The sequence below is a fragment of the Giraffa tippelskirchi genome, chromosome 1 (genome assembly GCF_054371585.1).
Source record: "Giraffa tippelskirchi isolate mGirTip1 chromosome 1, T2T-mGirTip1v1.2.pri, whole genome shotgun sequence".
NCBI lineage: Eukaryota > Metazoa > Chordata > Mammalia > Artiodactyla > Giraffidae > Giraffa > Giraffa tippelskirchi.
In genome coordinates this window covers 200,078,795-200,098,994 of record NC_137275.1, presented here as the reverse complement: position 1 = coordinate 200,098,994, position 20,200 = coordinate 200,078,795, and the positions used below count along the sequence as shown (strand labels likewise).

The following is a 20,200-nucleotide window of genomic DNA, read 5'->3' as shown; positions in this document are numbered from 1 at the left end:
TGTGGTCCATTAAACCTTTCTGAGTCCCGGCAAAACGATTATATCTGAGAAATATGCTCAGCAAATCAATGAGATGTACAGAAAACTGCAACGCCTGCAGCCGGCATGGGTCAATAGAATGGGCTCAATTCTCCATGACAACACTCGACCACACATCGCACAATCAATGCTTTAAGACTTGATTGAACTTTAAGGAGTTTTGCCTCATCCTCCATATTCACCCGACCTCTCGCCAACCGACTACCACTTCTTCAAGCCTCTCAAAAACTTTTTGCAGGGAAGACGCTTCCACAACCGGCAGCATACAGAAAATGCTTTCCAAAAGTTCAGCGAATCCTAAAGCATAGATTTTTACACTACATGAAAACTATTTCTTATTGGCAAAAATGTGTAGATTGTAATGGTTCTTATTTTGATTAATAAAGATGTGTCTGAGCCTAGTTATAATGATTTAAAATTAACAATATGAAACAGCAATTACTTTTTCACCAACCTAATAAATACTGCTGCAATGAACATTGGGGTATGTGTCATTTTTTGAATTATGGTTTGGAGATTACTTTTTTAATAAGGAAAATTTATACTGGAAGCAAAAGTAGAAAACACTACAATGAACTTTCATGTACTTCTGACTCAATTTTTAAAATGACCAACTTATGTGTGTGTAAGGATGTTCAGTTATGTCTAACTCTTTGCGACCCCATGCACTGTAGACCACCAGGCTCCTCTGTCCACGGGATTTCCAGGCAAGAATACTGAAGTGGGCTGCCATTTCCTTCTCCAGGGGCTCTTCTTGATCCAGGGATCGAACCCACATCTCCTGCAGCTCCTACACTGGCAGGTGGATTCTTTACCACTGAGCAATCTGGGAATTCTTATAGCAAATTATATTCATTTACACTCATATCATTACTACTATTTTTAATAACAGCATTATTTGAAGTATAGTTTACATATCATACAATTCACCATTTAGAGCATACAATTCAAAAAAAAGCATATAGTTCAAAGATTTTTAATACATTCAAGGTTAGCAGCCATCACACAATTAATTTCAGAACATTTTGTCACTTCAAAAGGAAATCCTGTCCTGATTAAAATCACTCTTCATTAACTCCCAGCCTTAGGTAACCACAAATCCACTGTTTCTATCAATTTGCCTATTCTGGACATTTCATATAAATGGAATCATATAATATGTGGTCTTTTGTAACTGGCTTTTTCACTTATCATAATGTTTTCAAGGTTCATTCATGTTGTAGCATGTGTCAGCACTTCACTTCTTTTTACTGCCAAGTAATATTCCATTGTCGGAGAAGGCAATGGCAATCCACTCCAGTGTTCTTGACTGGAGAATCCCAGGGATGGGGGAGCCTGGTGAGCTGCCATCTATGGGGTCGCACAGAGTCAGACACAGCTGAAGCGACTTAGCAGCAGCAGCAGCAGCAGATTGTTTTCCAAAGTGGCTGTGCCATTTTTAATTTTCATCAGCAATATATAGAGATTCTAATTTCTCCACAGCATCATCAATACTCACAGTTGTCCACATATTGTACTTCAGCTATTAGAAAACATGAAGTAGTACCTCACTGTGGTTCTGATATGCATTTTCCTGATGATCAGTGATGTTAAGCATCTTTTCATGTATTTATTGATCATTTGCTATCTTTGGAGAAACATATATTTAGATCCTCCAATCATTTTAAAATTGGTCATTATCATTATTATTGACTTGTATGAGTTTATTAACTATTCTAGACACAAGTTCTTAATCATATATATGATTTGCAAAATTTTTTCCCCACGTGTGGGTGTTGGTTTTTTCCCCCCCACTCTTGTGGTATCTTTCGGTACAGAAAAAAAAAAATCTAAATTTTAATGGTACCTAACTTACTTATTTTTCTTCTGCTTCTTATGCTTTCAGGGTCACATCTAAGAAACTGATGCCTACCTAACCCAAGGTCACATTGACTAATTTTTCTTCTGAAATGTAATAGTATCAGCTCTAACACTTAGATCTTTATTCCATTTTCACTAAATTTTTGCATGTGATCCAGTTGTCTCAGCACCATTTGTTCAAAGGAGATCAAGATAAAAAAGATTTCTGTCACTCCAGAAGATTCTTCCTAGTTCATACTCCCAATTCATCCAGCAAACACCCCATTCATTCACTCACAGCACCAAGCAGACATACCCATCCCAGAACTTTGTCACCGTCAATATAACCATCTCCTAAAAATCTCCTTAAAATTGTTAATCTGAGTAAACATTCCAATCCCAAAGAAAGGCAATGCCAAAGAACGTTCAAACTACCACACAATTGCACTCATCTCACACACTAGCAAAGTAATGCTCAAAATTCCCCAAGCCCTTAGGCTTCAACAGTATGTGAACCGTGAACTTCCAGATGTTCAAGCTGGATTTAGAAAAGGCAGAGGAACCAGAGATCAAACTGCCAACATGTGCTCAATCACTGAAAAGGCAAGAGAGTTCCAGAAAAACATCTATTTTTGCTTTATTGACTATGCCAAAGTCTTTGACTGTGTGGATCACAACAAACTGTGAAAAATTCTTCAAGAGATGGGAATAGCAGACCACCTGACCTGCCTCCTGAGAAATCTGTATGAGGGTCAAGAAGCAACACTTAGAACTGGACATGGAATAACAGACTGGCTCCAAATCGGGAAAGGAGTACGTCAAGGCTGTATATTGTCACCGTGCTTATTTAATTTATATGCAGAGTACATCATGAGAAATTCCGGGCTGGATGAAGCACAAGCTGGAATCAAGATTGCCGGGAGAAATATTAATAACTTTAGATACACCACCCTTATGGCAGAAGTGAAGAAGAACTAAAGAGCCTCTTGATGAAAGTGAAAGAAGAGAGTGAAAAAGTTGGCTTAAAACTTAACATTCAGAAAACTAAGATCATGGCATCCAGTTCCAACACTTCATGATAAAAGATGGGGAAACAATGGAAACAGTGACAGACTTTATTTTTGAGGGTTCCAAAATCACTGCAGATGATGACTGCAGCCATGAAATTAAATGATGCTTGCTCCTTGAAAGAAAGGCTATGACCAACCTACACAGCATATTAAAAAGCAGAGACATTACTTTGCCAACAAAGGTCCATCTGGTCAAAGCTATGGTTTTTCCAGTAGTCATATACGGATGTGAAAGTTGGAGTATAAAGAAAGCTGAGTGCTGAAGAATTCATGCTTTTGAACTGTGGTGTTAGAGAAGACTCTTGAAAGTCCCTTGGACTGCAAGGAGATCAAACCAGTCAATCCTAAAGGAAATCAGTCCTGAATATTCATTGGAAAGACTGATGATGAAGCTGAAACTCCAATACTTTGGCCACCTGACGTGAAGAACCGACTCATTGGAAAAGACCCTGATGCTGGGAAAGACTAAAGGCAGGAGGAGAAGGGGACGACAGAGGATGAGATGGCTGGATGGCATCACCAACCTGATGGACGTGAGTTTGAGTAGGCTCCAGGAATTGGTGATGGACAGGGAAGCTTGGCGTTTTGCAGTCCCTGGGGTCACAAAGAGTCAGACATGACTGAGCGACTGAACTGAACTGTGTAAACATAAGTAACAGGAATTCTGCTCCCTGGATCCACATATCCCATCCTCTTTAACAAAAAAATACACATTCTCAGTAATTTGGCAAAGGGAAACACATCTTACCACTTTTTCCTGAATCTGAAAATGCTATTGCTTTGTACTTAATTCCCAGTCAGTGAAAATAAAGACAAAACAAAATATTGAATGGACTATATAAACAACAACTTTATTTTTCTGCTTCTCCTGCATTGGCAAGCCGACTTTTTAAAAATTTATTTTTAATTGAAGGATAATTGCTTTACAACATTACTTTTGTTTCTGCTATACATCAACATGAATTAGCCATAGGTATACATATGTCTCCTCCCTCTTGAACCTCCCTCCCTCCTCCTACCCCTCTAGGTTGTTACAGGAGCCCCAGAGTGAGTTCCCTAAGTCATACAGCAAATGTCCACTGGCTATCTATCTGTTTGGTAGTGCATATGCTTTCATGCTCCTGTCTCTATTCATCGTACCCTCTCCTTCCTCCCCATTCCCATGCCCATAAGTCTGTTCTCTATGTCTACATCTCTGCTGCTGCCCTGCAAATAGGTTCATCAGTCCCATCACAACTACTTTTTAATTGTATATACTATTTTGGAAATTTGTGTGAGGGTGGAGAGTACTGGATGCTCCATGAGCCTCTGAGTGCTCCTTTGCACTCTCTGCAATTTGTGGCTAATAGTATGCTGGCCTTTAAAAATTCTTTTTGTGTGTGTGTGTGAGAATTTGGTTTATTTTGACCCCCAATTTTTAGTTAAACAGTTTAGACTCTGGATTTCTCATGCTTTGTGGAAATACATATTTTACATTTCTTCGGGGGGGTTCAGGATGGGGGGACACATGAATACCCGTGGCTGATTCATGTCAGTGTATGGCAAAACCCACCACAATACTGTAAAGTAATTAGCTCCCAATTAAAATAAAGAAATTAATTTAAAAGAAGAATAAAATTCTTCTCTTTATACTTCCTTATATGATGTGGTTTCTATGGTGTCTCCCAGTTTTGTTATTGTGTGGTTTATTGATTTGAATTGTATTTTTTATCTCACATGGTTTAGTTAGAAGTTAACTGAGAGAAATACAAACCAACAGTCCAGTTGTCTGAATAGTAAAGATTTGCAAAATGTCTTCTTGAAATACAAGCTATCCCTTCAAAAATAATAAGAAAGAAGGTACAATATCATTTGCATATGATTCATATGTACCTGAAAAACCCAGGAGAATCAACTGAAAAATGACACAGTCATACATATAACAAAAGACAGGTATCCAAAACATATATAAAAAAAGAAACCCTAAAAATCAATCAGAAAAAGTAACACAATGGAAAAATGAGCAAAAAAAAAAATTAACAGGCATATCTCAGAAGAGAAAATCCAAATGGCTGAAAAATATTTGAAAAAATGTTCAACCTGTTTAGTAATAAGGGAAATGGAAATTAAAATCAAAAGTAATACCTTCATATACAAAATAAACTGGGGAAACAGTCAGATAAGGTCAAGTTATTGCTGCTGCTGCTGCTAAGTCGCTTCAGTCGTGTCTGACTCTGTGCGACCCCATAGACGGCAGCCCACCAGGCTCCGCCGTCCCTGGGATTTTCCAGGCAAGAATACTGGAGTGGGTTGCCATTTCCTTCTCCAGTGCATGAAAGGGAAAAGTGAAAGTGAAGTCGCTCAGTCGTGTCCGACTCTTAGCGACCCCATGGACTGTGGCCTACCAGGCTCCTCCATCCATGGGATTTTCCAGGCAAGAGTACTGGAGTGGGGTGCCATTGCCTTCTCCGAGGTCAAGTATTAATAAGATCTAAAACAACTGTTGCCTTTCATTCTCACCACCTCAACTTGCCTATCTGTAAGTTCCCTCCAGCAGTTCTGCCACAGTTACACTACCATTCCTTTCCAGCATATATCACAATAGTGTCAGAACTATTGACTTATACCTCTGTGCTCATTCATTTTTCCATTGCACTCCACACCACTTGATATATGTTTTTTTTCTATCTTTCTCTTCCATGATAAAAAGAGACTATTTTAGCTGCTAGGAGCTTGGCAACTAAAACTGCCTTGAATAAAGTAGGTGCTCAACAAGTATTAGCTGGATGAATAAATGAATTTAAAATGTTTATTATGGTTTATTACCATAATTACCGGGTCTCAGTCAGACCTTTCCTAGCCAGCACTAATTATTTGGCTCTGAGATATTCAATGTTCAAGCTGGTTTTAGAAAAGGCAGAGGAACCAGAGATCAAATTGCCAATATCCACTGGATCATCGAAAAAGCAAGAGAGTTCCAGAAAAACATCTATTTCTGCTTTATTGACTATGCCAAAGCCTTTGACTGTGTGATCACAATAAACTGTGGAAAATTCTGAAAGAGATGGGAATACCAGACTATCTGACCTGTCTCTTGAGAAACCTGTATGCAGGTCAGGAAGCAACAGTTAGAACTGGACATGGAACAACAGACTGGTTCCAAATAGGAACAGGAGTACGTCAAGGCTGCATATTGTCACCCTGCTTATTTAACTTATATGCAGAGTACATCGTGAGAAATGCTGGGCTGGAAGAAACACAAGCTGGAATCAAGATTGCCAGGAGAAATATCAATAACCTCAGATATGCAGATGACACCACCTTTATGGCAGAGAGCGAAAAAGAACTAAAGAGCCTCTTGATGAAGGTGAAGGAGGAGAGTGAAAAGGTTGGCTTAAAGCTCAACGTTCAGAAAACTAAGATCATGGCATCTGGTCCCATCACTCCATGGGAAATAGATGGGGAAACAATGGAAACAGTGTCAGACTTTATTTTTTTGAGCTCCAGAATCACTGCTGATGGTGACTGCAGCCATGAAACTAAAAGACGCTTACTCCTTGGAAGGAAGGTTATGGCAAACCTAGATAGCATATTTAAAAGCAGAGACTAATTACTTTGCCAACAAATGTCTGTCTAGTCAAGGCTATGGTTTTTCCAGTGGTCATGTATGGATGTAAGAGTTGGACGGTGAAGAAAGCTGAGCGCCGAAGAATTGATGCTTTTGAACTGTGGTGCTGGAGAAGACTCTTGAGAGTCCCTTGGACTGCAAGGAGATCCAATCAATCTATCCTAAAAGAGTTCAATCCTGGGTGTTCATTGGAAGGTCTGATGTTGAAGCTGAAACTCCAATACTTTGGCCACCTCATGTGAAGGGTTGACTCATTGGAAAAGACCCTGATGCTGGGTAGGATTGGGGGCGGGAGGAGAAGGGGACGACAGAGGATGAGATGGTTGGATGGCATCACCGACTCGATGGACATGGGTTTGGGTAGACTTCGGGAGTTGGTGATGGACAGAGAGGCCTGGCATGCTGCGGTTCATGGGGTCGCAAAGTCGGACACGACTAAGCGACTGAACTGAACTGGACTGAACTGAGATATTCAATCTACTTCTATCAAATTATAATCGTAGAATGTAATTTAGATTTTCACCAATTCAACTGACTTTTCTCCCTAATTGCTACAATTATAACCACCAACTGAGGGAATTCCCTGGCAGTCCAGTGGTTAGGACTCTGTGTTTTCACTGCTGAGGGTAAGGGTTCAGTCCTTGGTAGAGGAACTATGATCCTGCAAGCTGCACAGCATGGCCAAAATAAATTAATTAATTTAAAAATAAAATAAAATAAACACCATCTGAAACAGTGAACTATCATAATTACTTGCAGCTTCTATTTTTCCTCTAAGGTCTGACTCAAACCAACTCTCCCATCCCCTACCAAACTAAAACTCGATGACATCAAGCTTATTTAAATTTCCTAGATACTACTTTTAATTCTGAGTGTTCTAGCTATTTATTGATAAATATTTTCACATTTGTTAAGAAAATGAACAACATAATCACTATCACAAGCTCAAACCTCAGAATTAAATGAAGAATTAAAGAAAAATTAAGCTGTTAGTTTTAAATTAATCTTCCAAAAGAACTATCAGGGCATATAGAATAATTTTTGGATAAAGTACACAGATTTGCTCTCTCTTCCTTAGTGTGGAAGCCTGAGATTTAAGAACAAACACTAACAGGAAACATATGGAAAAGATCAGTAACGGGATGAAATCTTGGCCCAAATATGATTTGCCACGTTTTACATACCAGTGTCTCAAATAATAGATAAGATTTTTATAATATTGCCAAAACATCTCCTGACACACCATACACTTTGTAAAAGTCTGAAGTATAACAAAATAAACCTTGCAAGTTATTTGTAAAAACTTAATGGAAAATATTATTTTGAGGAAACAAAAGCAAATTTCAAGAATCACTTTACCTTATTAGTTTGTACAAGCTTGAAAGAATCTCCCAAAAGAATGAACTCAAAATTCACTGCCAAGAGATACAAGTTAACTCTCTGTTTAAAATATGAAAACATTAGTATAAAAATATAGCATTTAAGTAGCTAACTGCTACTCTTCAGGAGAGACTGTAGGTGAAATTTGTAAGTTTCCTACATCTGTAAAATAAAGGCAAAAATGGTTGGTCAGCAGAAGTTCGTAATTCCATCCTATTTAGTATTATAAAATTATTTTTTGTACTACTAAAAATAGACAAATCAGAGATATATCTTCTGAGTAAATTTCATAACAAAGAGAATAATTCTATTTCAAATATTTTATTAGAAGGTATGCTAGTGGATATATTTGGAAGGAAAGTGAGAAAGCTGATAGAAAAGAAGGTATAATTTCTTTTTATGGAAAAGCAAAATATCTAATCTGTGTCACAAATGACAATCTATTTCATTTTTAAAATAAACTAGAAGTGAAATGCTGTATATTTCTAACCCTGATTCCCTGTCTTAATAAAGGAAAGCACTGGTGAGAACACAAGGTATCAGACAACCGAAGTCTCAAGACGACTCTGAGTTCCACCTTAAAATGCCAAGACACTGAACTCCATGTTACTGTGAACCTTAATTTGAAGAATTCTTTGGCATGAAAATGAAAATAAAAACAGTAATCAGTACATGCTGTTTCATTTAGTTCTGTTTGCCTTTCATATTAGAGGAAATTCTTGCCATTCCTCAAACCAAAATTAAGGGGGAAAGAAAGAAGTAAGCCACATAAATCTGACCAAGAACACAAGCATTTAAATTAAGAGTCCACAAAGTTTCAGATAATGAAAAGAAATACATAATTTTAATTCAACCCAAACATTTTCCAAGCAGATTATATTTGCTTAAATTGCTATAGCAATTCAAGGGACAGCCCTGCCTGAACACAACAGTTACTGTGGATTTTTAAGAGACTCAGTTTAAGAATTCAGGAATTTCTGATTCATTCACAGGATTTGCAAATTCATCAGCCCCTGAAAACTAAAGCAAATTCAACAGGTATGATGATAAAATAATTTTCAATTTTTTAAAAAATATTCCTGCTGTTAAAAATAAAGTATATTTGATTTAACATTAAAATAGATTGTAGCCACCATAAATGCATAATTTTGGTAAGCAATATCTGGTAAAAATTACATTAAATTTTGATTAGCCAAAATATTCAGAGAAAGAAGTAATGCAGGAAATTTAATTTTCTAACTTAAGATTTACCCAATAAATAATCTTTATTTAGATTTTTGTTTTTTATTTTGAATGAAAGATTTTCAGGTTAATACAATAATTTTCTGTTGCTCTTTCTCTCTCTTTCTCAACTTTGACAAAAAAGTTGCTGACAAAAAATCAGCAAACACCTTTGAGTCATACATCTGAGCAATGCTAGAGATTCTGATTGTGAAGAAATGGGTATTTGTATAAATTTCACTGGACATTTTCTCAAAATTTCTCTATTAACCAAATATCACAATGCGTTTGCCTTTTCCTCAAAGTGAAAATATAAGTACTGTAGCTGTAAAGGATCTAGTTTCTTGGGTTTCAGTTAACTAAGATTCAAATGTATCATGGCTAAAAATAATCTTGAGACTTTCATATTTTTAATAGCAAAAGAGTCTTACTTCTTTAGGCCTTGGGTGTGATACTGATGTATACAACTTTAATTTTACAGACTTAAATTTAGAACTGCTTTGGAAAAAATTCTGAATTATATACTACTAGTTGGTCTATTATTACACTCTAGCTTCTATGGCATACCAATGAGACAATTAAATGTTTAAAATAATTAAATGCTATGAAGCTTTCAAATTACTTTAAACTTTCCAGAACAAAATTCCATCTCGATTAGTAATTTAAATTAGAACTTTCTTGATGAAAGCACGAGTACTTTTTTCCAGGTAGGAGAAATGCTATGACATAGAAACTTTTTTAGCTATAATATGAAAAATACACACTAACAGCCTGGTAACATGTTTCACTTTGCTTTAAACTTTCTTTTTCACATTTGTTATTTTTCTACCAAACAAGGTAATATAAAAGTGAATATAGTATATTGTGACAGAGATATTTAATAGAAAAGAAAACAGCCATGTTCTCTGTGACTATGTTCTTTTAGAGAAATCACTGCAGTGAAATAAATGCCTAGAAACAATCAACATTAGTAGCAATAAACATCACCAACAAGATATAATGTATAATTAATCAATCAATCATTTATTCAGCAAATTTTTGAGCACTTCCACAATGTTCACTGTACTACAGCCTATCAAAAATTAGAAGCTGGGAAATGAGACGATTGACAGTGAGTTATAATGTTTCACTATGACTTATCCTATAGGAAACATGGCATAAATTGCTGAACAGAAAAAGGTAGAAGTAATAACAATATGCTTAGCAAATGACTGGTAAACAATTAGCTGAATGAAAAATTTGGATGAAAAGAAACAAGATCACTGTAACAAGTAAAATGATCAGGGGTGAAGTTGAGTAGTAAGAGGAATAGAAAATAATGGCTATATCCATGAAGATGAAATAGATTTCTGAATAGAAAACTGCAGCAAGTCAAAAGGGAGTGGGACAGAGTTGAGCTATAGAGCCAAGGTCTTCAATGAATGAGGGCTCAATGGATGAGCTCAGATTCAGAAGAGAAACTGTCTTCAGGGAAAGACCTTTCTTCTTAGTTGGCCAAAAAGAGCAAAAGCAGATAATACTAAGAATCTCTTTATTTTCAGAAAGGCCCCCATCTTCAGGTCTGGATTCCAAGTCAAAAGTAAAGGCTGAACTAAAAAGTATCATCCAGGTCTCCTTTTTCCCCCCAGATTTCTTGTAACTGTTGAATAGTCACAACTTTAATTCTCAAATATAAGGTTATTAATTGATAATTACTGATGTACTTAACACAAGGGTAAAATTCAGAGCTCTGATGAGTAGTGCTGTTTTTCAAGTTCAGCTGTGTAACAGTCAACCTCTGAGACCCTCTACATGGCCTGATCCTGCATTGTTGCATGTTTCTGCTTCTCTGCTTCTACTTTCATCTCAACTCCATGAAACAGTACTTTAAATTAAGTATGATAAGTACCTTTTTAAAAGTTGATATGCTATAGTACTGATATAACGAGTATATAAAATACTACAAATTTAACATGTAAAATATTATCAACCAGAGAGTAATATGTATAAAATGTTCTATTATCCATTCCTGCTAATCTCCCCAAGTGGAATCGCTCAGTCGTGTCCGACTCTTTGTGACCCCATGGACTGTAGCCTACCAGGCTTCTCCATCCATGGGATTTTCCAGGCAAGGGTACTGGAGTGGGTTGCCATTTCCTTCTCCAGGGGATCTTCCCGACCCAGGAATCCAACCTGGGTCTCCTGCATTGCAGACAGATGCTTTACCCTCTGTGCTACCAGGGAAGCCCAATCTTGGCCAAATGATGTCTACGAAGATTTCCCTGTCTCACTCTTCCAGGGTTAAGCCACTGGCTTCCACAGCACTGATATCTCTGCTGCAAGCCATATTTCCATCTGTCTGAGAATAGGTTCACTGTGTCTCTCTTGTCCACTAAATTGTATGCTCTTTATAGAAGGAGCCCATGTCTTCATGTCTTCCTCATTCTGTGTTCCCCACTGATCACAGTGCCTCCCCCCTAAAATTCAAGACAATCATCGAGTAACCAAATCAAACTAAATAAATCACTAGTAAAGTTTGTAAGGTGCTTTGCTAATAATGTCAACACACAATTATCTAGTACACGGTCACTAATTCTAGCAGGTGAAAAAGCACTCTTAATCATACCCACTGGGAGCTTCACAGTCTGGATCAGCCAGCATTGAACACTGCCTTTTGGGATGAGACCATACTTTCACTTCCCCTCCCAGGACTCTTACTTGATGCATGAACACTGCAGTGTGAAGACCATGGCTCAACTATATTAATGAATTAAACTAGGTGTTCATTCCCAATGTGCAAATTTCTGAGATCACAATTTAGGCCTCAAGGTTCTGGGCCAGATCAGCTGTACAATCTTATTTTGCTATTTCAACCGTTAACCACAACTTCCCAAACAGCTCATCCTTTGTTGCTTTACATGTTTTTTGCTCCTTTCTTTTATCTGCAAATCTTCTTCTTTATTTCCCTCTGTGAGAACCCTCATATTCCTCCAAAGTCTAATTTAAATGCCATGTCCTACATGGATCAAATGGATAAGAAGGAACATCAGATGTAGTCTAACTGATTATCAAAAGGAAACTACAAATTTCAAAGTCAAAATTGTTTAAAAAGATCAAATCATTACTGTTTTGGCATTTTCTGTAGGAAGGGATAGGATTAAATACAAGACAATATATTAGAGTAAATGATTATCTATTATAGTTTCTGAGTGAAAAAGGAAAAACCAATGGTGAGGTTTTAGAGGCTTGTGTAGGAGAAAGGGAAAAGGAATGGGCTAACGAGATGTCACAATGGGCAGCACTTGAATGGTCATGACTTTAAAGTGAGCCCGTTGGCACTGTCCTATTTTCTCTCATGCTGTCAGCTGCTTAAGTCAAGCTATGGGAGGATGGAGAACTGGAGTAACCAGGGTTGGACTACGAAGATTCAAGGGGCCAGCAAATTGAGGGCATGTGCAGTGATGGCCATGGTGCACTATGGGATCTAAGTTGGTAGGACCTGAGTATACTGAGAGGTATGAATGAGGAGCAGTGAAAAACAGTAGGATCAATAATTTTTAGGTCCCACTGAAAGTGAAAATTGTTGCAGCTAGAGTTACTACATGAAGTAAGTTATAAAGAAAGGAGATAGCAGTCAGCATGCAAAGGACTTGCAGAACCTGTAATGACAAGGCCCTTCATGTGGGTGCATAATGGCATGCTCAGTCGCTTCAGTTGTGTCTGACTCTTTGTGACTATGGACTGTAGCCTGCCAGGCTCTTCTGTCCACAGAATTCTCCACGCAAGAATACTGGAGTGGGTTGATATGCCCTCTTCCAGCGGATCTTCCCAACTTAGGGATCAAGCCTGAGTCTCTTGCATCTGCATTTGCAGGCGGGTTCTTTATTACTAGCGGCATCTGGGAGACTAGAGAAATATTTACATTCTGTACTATTCAGCTTCTGACAAGAAAAGAAAAAAGACTAAGAAACTAAGTTGTTAGGATCTAGGGCAGCCTTTCTCAAGGAGGCTTCTGTCAGAGAAAATGATTTAAGTAACTATTTTTTCATTTATCCAGTGATGAAAAATAATACCATTCTAGATGAACAGGAGATAAGCTGTTTCATTACCTACAATGATGTATTAGGATATTAATTCTCTCTATTAGCATACTAATCCTCTCATGAAATCCTGGAAGAGAAGGGTAGAGAAAAATGGCCCTAGAATAAAAGAGCTATGATTTTTTTAAACTTTTCTTAAATAACATACTTATTCCATCTGGATCACTTTCTAATTTGCAAAATACTTTAACATGCATACCTCATATGCATTTATGACAATAACAACTACCAAGTGAGATAAGCAGGCAAGTGATTATAGTTCTTATCTTACTGATGAGGCCAAGAGGCAGATATAAGTGACTTGACCGTCATAAGTGATAGGACTGAAATGAAGGTTTTCAGGCTCCTCATCCAGCACACATATCCCATCATTCACTACAGCTTCAAGTTTCAGCATGACTGTTGTCATTTGTCTCTCTTTCGCAAGCTGAGCACTCCCTCCCTTACAATCCTACCCCACACATACCCTCCTATTCACTGTATAGCATGTCCAACTCTCCACTAGACCTAAACTCCTAGGAAATTAGGAGAGTGTGTTTTTAATGCCCGTGTATCTAGAAATTAACTCAAAAAAAAAAAATAGTGGAAAGAAAAAAGCTAGGAGGGTAATTAGGAAAAATAGATAGAATAACCAATTAGAAACCAAAACTTTGTAGAATGTAAATATTGTGTATATTTAGGATTTGATGCAGTTATCCAAGTAGAGTCAGAGACAATAATTGGATTCTGGAAACTGTTTCACAGGGAAAATTTGAAGTGACAATCAGACTTGGACAGAAAACACTAAGAGGAAACATGATACTTATTTTTAATATCTCAAGCTTTCACATAAAATGGAGTGTTCTACGTTCTTCCAAAGAACAGAAAAGAACATCAGCAAACAAAAGTTACAGTGGGCAAATTTTGGTCAGTATTAATACTCTCCTAAGTAACTAAAACATAGGGTCTCTCTTCTCATAGGTAGTGAACATCAACGAAGGGGCCAAACAGTGAGAACATCTAACATCCATATGGAAAGAGCACTCAGCTTTGGGGTGGAAAGATGTCATGCTATCATTGTGAATCTATAGTCTAGGAAGCAAGACAAATCGAGATTCTCTTAAAAGATGATTACTTAGTCTGGTTCAATGCAGTATGAGGCTTTTTAAAAAAATATCACCTTGAACATTAATTTTGTTCTGAGCAGCAGCCATTAATTCTGGACATGCTTTTATGTATTTCAAATCAGACATAGATATTGTGCATTTTATATAACTGTCAATTTATATAAGAATTGTTACATGTTTCACTCACTTTTTCCACCATATATTTCCTTTTGCCTTGTAATAGGACAAAAAAGGAACATGGGCTTTTCAAGTCCAGTATGTGTCCTTTTCTTCTTTCTTGGAGTCAAAGTATATTGCCAATATGAAAGTTATCAATGGGATGAAGATTATGACCAAGAACCAGATGATGTCTACCAAACAGAATTCCAATTTCAACAAAATATAAACTATGAAGTTCCATTTCATCAGCATAATTTAGGTTGTGCCAGTGAATGCTTCTGTCCACCTAACTTTCCATCATCAATGTACTGTGATAATCGCAAATTAAAGACTATCCCAAATATTCCAGCGCACATTCAGCAAGTCTATCTTCAGTTCAATGAAATTGAGGCTGTGACTGCAGATTCATTTATCAATGCCACTCATCTTAAAGAAATCAACCTCAGCCACAACAAAATTAAATCTCAAAAGATTGATCATGGTGTGTTTGCTAAATTGTCAAATCTACTACAGCTTCACCTACAGCATAACAATTTAGAAGACTTTCCATTTCCTCTTCCTAAGTCTTTGGAAAGGATTTTTCTAGGTTACAATGAAATCTCCAGACTGCAGACAAATGCTGTGAATGGGCTTGTAAACTTGACCATGCTTGATCTCTGTTTTAATCAAATTGATGATTCTGTGTTACAAGAAAAAGTACTTGCCAAAATGGAAAAATTAATGCAGCTCAACCTATGTAATAATAGATTAGAGTCAATGCCTCCCGGTTTGCCTTCTTCACTTATGTATCTGTCTTTAGAAAATAATTCAATATCTTCTATACCAGAAAACTACTTCAACGAACTTCCAAAACTTCACGCTCTAAGAATATCACACAACAAACTACAAGACATTCCATATAATATTTTTAATCTTACCAACCTTATAGAGCTCAATGTTGGACACAACAAACTGAAGCAAGCATTCTATATTCCAAGAAATTTACAACACCTATACCTAGAAAATAATGAAATTGAAAGTATGTAAAATTTCATTTGTGTGTGTCTGTGTTTTACTATTTATTTATTTATAATTTTTATATTATATTGGAGCACAGTTGAATAACAATGTTGTGTTAGGGTCAGGTGTATAGCAAAGTAATTCAGTTATACATATACAAATAACCATTTTTTTCAATTCTTTTCTCATTTAGGTTACTATCAAATATTGAGCAATGTTCTCTGTTTTAGACAGTAGGTCCTTGTTGGTTATCTATTTTATTTACCTATTTATTTATAGCTGTACTGGGTCTTCGATGCTGCAAACGGGAGCTACTCTCTAGTTGCAGCACACAGGCTTTAGAGTGTGGGTTCAGTAGTTGTGGTGCAGGGGCTTAGTTGTGGAATCTTCCCAGACCAGGGATCGAGCCTGTGTTCCCAGCACTGGCAGGCAGATTCTTAACCACTGGACCACCAGGGAAGTCCACTATTGTCTTTTAAAGACAAAAAAATCTTATTTTGTTCTTTTAAAGAACAGATCTTTAAAAACCTATGCTTTACACAGTGTTACAAATTACAAATGGTTGCTTTGAAGTTGGCTCGGGAAATGGCAGAAATGGGCCCCAGAGAAATTTGTACTTCAAGGTTTATAGTCTTTTCTAGTAAATGTTATCACTTTGAACTTTGAGAATATGTACTATAACATACATGAAAAAATATGAAATACTATCGAGTATACAAAGAAATATGAGATCCTGAATAGTAGAACTATATGTGATTTTCACTTTTTTTCTCTGAGATTGTTTCTGCTAAGAATTTATTACTTAAATAATTTATTTAATAATTAAATAATTACTTAATAGCCAATGAAGCCATCATTTATTTTGATAATATAAAATTCATTTAGAATTTCATTTTCTTCATTTTATTATTTGATTACTATAAAAATAATTAAACCTAATAAATACTTTAATAAAATCCATTATAGTATTATGGATATAATATAGAAGGATTAATTTTTAATTTGTATTTTTCAGATATCAATGTCACAGTGATGTGTCCATCAGTTGATCCACTACATTACCACCATTTAACATATATTCGCATAGATCAAAATAAGCTGAAAGCACCAATAAGCTCATACATTTTCCTCTGCTTCCCTCATATACACACTATTTATTATGGTGAACAACAAAGCACTAATGGTCAAACGATACAACTGAAGACCCAAGTTTTCAGGAGATTTCAAGATGATGGTGATAGTGAAGATCATGATGATCATCCTGAAGGCCCAGAAGAAGAAGGAACAGAAGAAAACACTGATGCTCACTATTATGGAAGTCAAGAATGGCAAGAAACTATATAGGTATACATTTATAACTTCATAAGATCTTATTATTCAATATAAATTTCGCTAAATGTGCATAGCTCATAGTAATATAGTTAGAATTGAGTACTTAGTATACTAAGATCAGACTGAATTTAGGTTGTTGATAACATCTGCATTATTATATAGGATTAGAACTTACTCAAAATGATACAAGTCTTGTAGAAATATAAATCAGAATGACATGTGGGATCAAAAACTACACTTTGAACATAAAATTATCATGTTGAGAAAAAAAAACAAGTATGCTCATTTATATTAACAGTAATTTTTCTAAAAATGATAAAAGAAGTAGCATTAGAAGCTAATAATTGTAAACCATGCACTTTAAATCACTATGAGTATAGTTTTTAAATGCCAAGAGGTTATATTAATGTAATAGGCAGCAACTCATTTAAGGAATAGACTTTTCTTTGATCTAATCTCCAGAAAAGCTTTCATACTTTTATTTGGCTATCATCACCATGACAGCCACCCACCCTGGTCCTACCACTTAGAGCACAGAATGATAGTTTTGATTTCCAAAAGAAGTTATCCTAACTAAGGATCCAAGGCATACAAATTTATGAAATCAACTAGTCTTACTTTTTTGTTGTTTGTTTGTTTTAAATTTATTTTTTTTTTATTGAAGGATAATTGCTTTACAGAATTTTGTTGTTTTCTGTCAAACCTCAACATGAATCAGCCATAGGTATACGTATATCCTCTCCCTCCTGAACCCCCTTCCCATCTCCCTCCCCATCCCACCCCTCCAGGTTGACATAGAGACCCCGTTTGAGTTTCCTGAACCACACAGCAAATTCCCGTTGGCCGTCTATTTTACACATAGTAATGTAAGTTTCCATGTAACTCTTTCCATACATCTCACTCTCTCTTCCCCTCTCCCTATGTCCACAAATCTATTCTCTATGTCTGTTTCTCATTGCTTCTCTGTGAATAAATTCTTCAGTACCATTTTTCTAGATTCCATATATATGCATTAGAATACGATATTTATCTTTCTCTTTCTGACTTACTTCATTCTGTATAATAGGTTCTAGGTTCATTCGCCTCATTAGAACTGACTCAAAGGTATTCCTTTTTATGGCTGAGTAACATTCCATTGTGTATATATACCACAACTTCTTTATCCATTCATCTGTCGATGGATATCTAGGTTGCTTCCATGTTCTAGCTATTGTAAACAGTGCTGCAGTGAACAATGGGATACATGTGTCTTTGAAATCAACCAGTCTTCTCTCAGAGCACCAAAGCAACAAAATCTTAAACCTTGTATTTGGATGTCTGCATGTGTGCATGCTAAGATGCTTCAGCCGTGTCCGATTCTTTGCAACCCCGTGGACTGCAGCCTGTCAGGCTCCTCTGTCCACAGAGATTCTCCAGGCAAGAATACTGGAGTGGGCTGCCATGCCCTCTTCTATGGGATCTTCCTGACCTAGGGATAGAACCTGCATCTCTTCTGTCTCCCACATCGGCAGATCGGTTCTTTACCACTAGCACCACTTGGGACGTCCATTTGGATGCCAGAAAAACACCACAATTTGTATTTTAGCAAATTTCAGCTATTATACAACACAACCTTTCCTAGGTTTCATTTTAATTGGGATAAATATTTTTATAATAAATTCACTAGAGAAAGGTTTTAGTTACATAAAAATTTGCTAACAATTTGCTCTATTCACAAGATTAAGTTAATGCTAGCACAAGAAAGTATATCAGCATCATTAAACAATTCTATTTTCCTAGCACAATATATTAGAAACATATATGTATATCAGCCAATTTTATCTACATAGGGCTAAAGTTGAATAGAGTTCCTCTGAAATTTGAATGACAGGTTTTGATATCTTCTTTAAAACCTTAATAATCACATATCATTTTGAAGCATTTTAAGCATGCCTTATAATGAAGTATAACTTCTATGATGAACTTTCTTGATTTACCAGGTTGGTATTTTATAGAATTCCTCAGGTAAAGAATAAACACAAATCTGGGACTGCCTATACAGGAAACGTCTCAAAAAAAAATTTTTTTTTAAACAGTATTCAAAAAGACCAGACAATTAGAACAATATTTTAGAAGCAGTCTTCTATCGATGAGTCTAACTTTCTGGATATGACAGTTTAAAACGAAGCCTCTAATGCTCATTTATATCTTTGAGCAGGTTATTAACATTTAGCAGAAACAGACTACCCATGTGTCCTAGGGGCTAGCTCAACAGTCCAGAATGAATATGAACAATACTCCATTCATTCACTTAATAAGCATTTATCAAGTCATTTGGCATGCAGGGCTTGGCAATGAGAGGTCAAACAGAATAGATATGTGCATCTGTGACACTGTAAGACAACAGCTGTGACGGTAAAGAGTAAAATGTTAGTGATGTGGATACAGCACATTTTCAAAAGAGGTAAAAAACTTTAAGGACTATCTCCCCCTTCACTGACATTTTAAAAAATAGGGTTATAAATGTAAACATTTATTATGAGCTAACATATGGAAAACACTGTAGATGTTTTGTGAGATGAGAAAGAGAAGGCTATTTAAAATTTAATGAGTGCTGTCAGGGAAATGCAAATTAAAAAAAACTACAACCAGACAGTTTACATTCACTGGATGGCTGTAATCAAAAAGGTAGACAAACAATAAGTATTAGTGAGGAGACACAGAAAGTGGAATCCACTGGTGACGAAGTCAAAATGTACAGCTGCTTTGGAAAGCAGTCTGGCAGTCCTTCAGTTAGTCACCTATGAACCAACAATTCCACTCCTAGATATATACCTAAGAAAACTGAACACATGTGGTCACACAAAAATACGTATACAAATGTTCATAGCAGCATTATCCATTTATAGCCAAAAAGTAGAAACTACCCAAATGTCCTTCAGCTGATTAAAGGATAAACAAAATGTGCTTTATCCACACAATGGAATATTATTCAGCCAAAAGAAGGAATGATGTTGATACGTGTTATAATACAGATGAACCATGAAAATATTATGCTAGTTAGTGAAAAGTCAGTCACAGAAGAACACGTATTGCATGATTCCATTTATATGAAATGTCTAAAACAGGCAAAACTATAGACACAGAAAGATTACTGGCTGCCTGGGGTTGGGGAGCAGGAGAATACAGGGGAACTAGGCAGTGACTGATAATGGATAGAGAATTTCTTTTTGGGGTGATGAAAATATTCTGAAACTGACTGTAGTGATGACTGTACAAGTTTGAAAACACCAAAAGCCACTGAATTGCACCCTATAAAAAAGTGAGTTGTATGAGATGTGAATTATTTCAATAAAGCTGTTATTTAAAAATTTAACAAAGAAAATAAGA

The 20,200-nt window shown here is 36.3% G+C and overlaps 2 protein-coding genes across 6 annotated transcripts in view; one reads left to right on the top strand and one right to left on the bottom strand.

Moving 5' to 3' along the window:
• CENPP (centromere protein P) overlaps positions 1 to 20,200 on the bottom strand; it is a 229,806-nt gene that overhangs the window by 117,571 nt on the left and 92,035 nt on the right. The gene's annotated exons all lie outside the window — the stretch shown is intronic.
• Positions 8,718 to 20,195, top strand: OMD (osteomodulin). 3 transcript variants are annotated; one of them, XM_081524374.1, is made up of 3 exons: positions 8,718 to 8,973; positions 14,565 to 15,518; positions 16,515 to 20,195. In XM_081524374.1, the coding sequence occupies exons 2-3, from the start codon at positions 14,579 to 14,581 to the stop codon at positions 16,841 to 16,843; spliced, it is 1,269 nt and encodes a 422-aa protein (XP_081380500.1). In that variant the 5' UTR covers positions 8,718 to 8,973; positions 14,565 to 14,578; the 3' UTR covers positions 16,844 to 20,195. The 3 variants fall into 3 exon arrangements, with proteins under 3 accessions (XP_081380500.1, XP_081380499.1, XP_081380498.1); XM_081524373.1 differs by lacking the exon at positions 8,718 to 8,973 and having other exon boundaries at positions 9,216 to 15,518; positions 16,515 to 16,843; positions 17,620 to 20,195; XM_081524372.1 differs by lacking the exon at positions 8,718 to 8,973 and having other exon boundaries at positions 9,216 to 15,518.

What these genes read in the sequence shown, in the direction of transcription:
- OMD (XM_081524373.1), top strand. Translation starts at nt 14,516, where the DNA reads ATGTTTCACTCACTTTTTCCACCATATATTTCCTTTTGCCTTGTAATA. An exon ending in AGAAAATAATGAAATTGAAA is followed by an intron (nt 15,519 to 16,514) that starts GTATGTAAAATT and finishes TGTATTTTTCAG; the next exon opens with ATATCAATGTCACAGTGATG.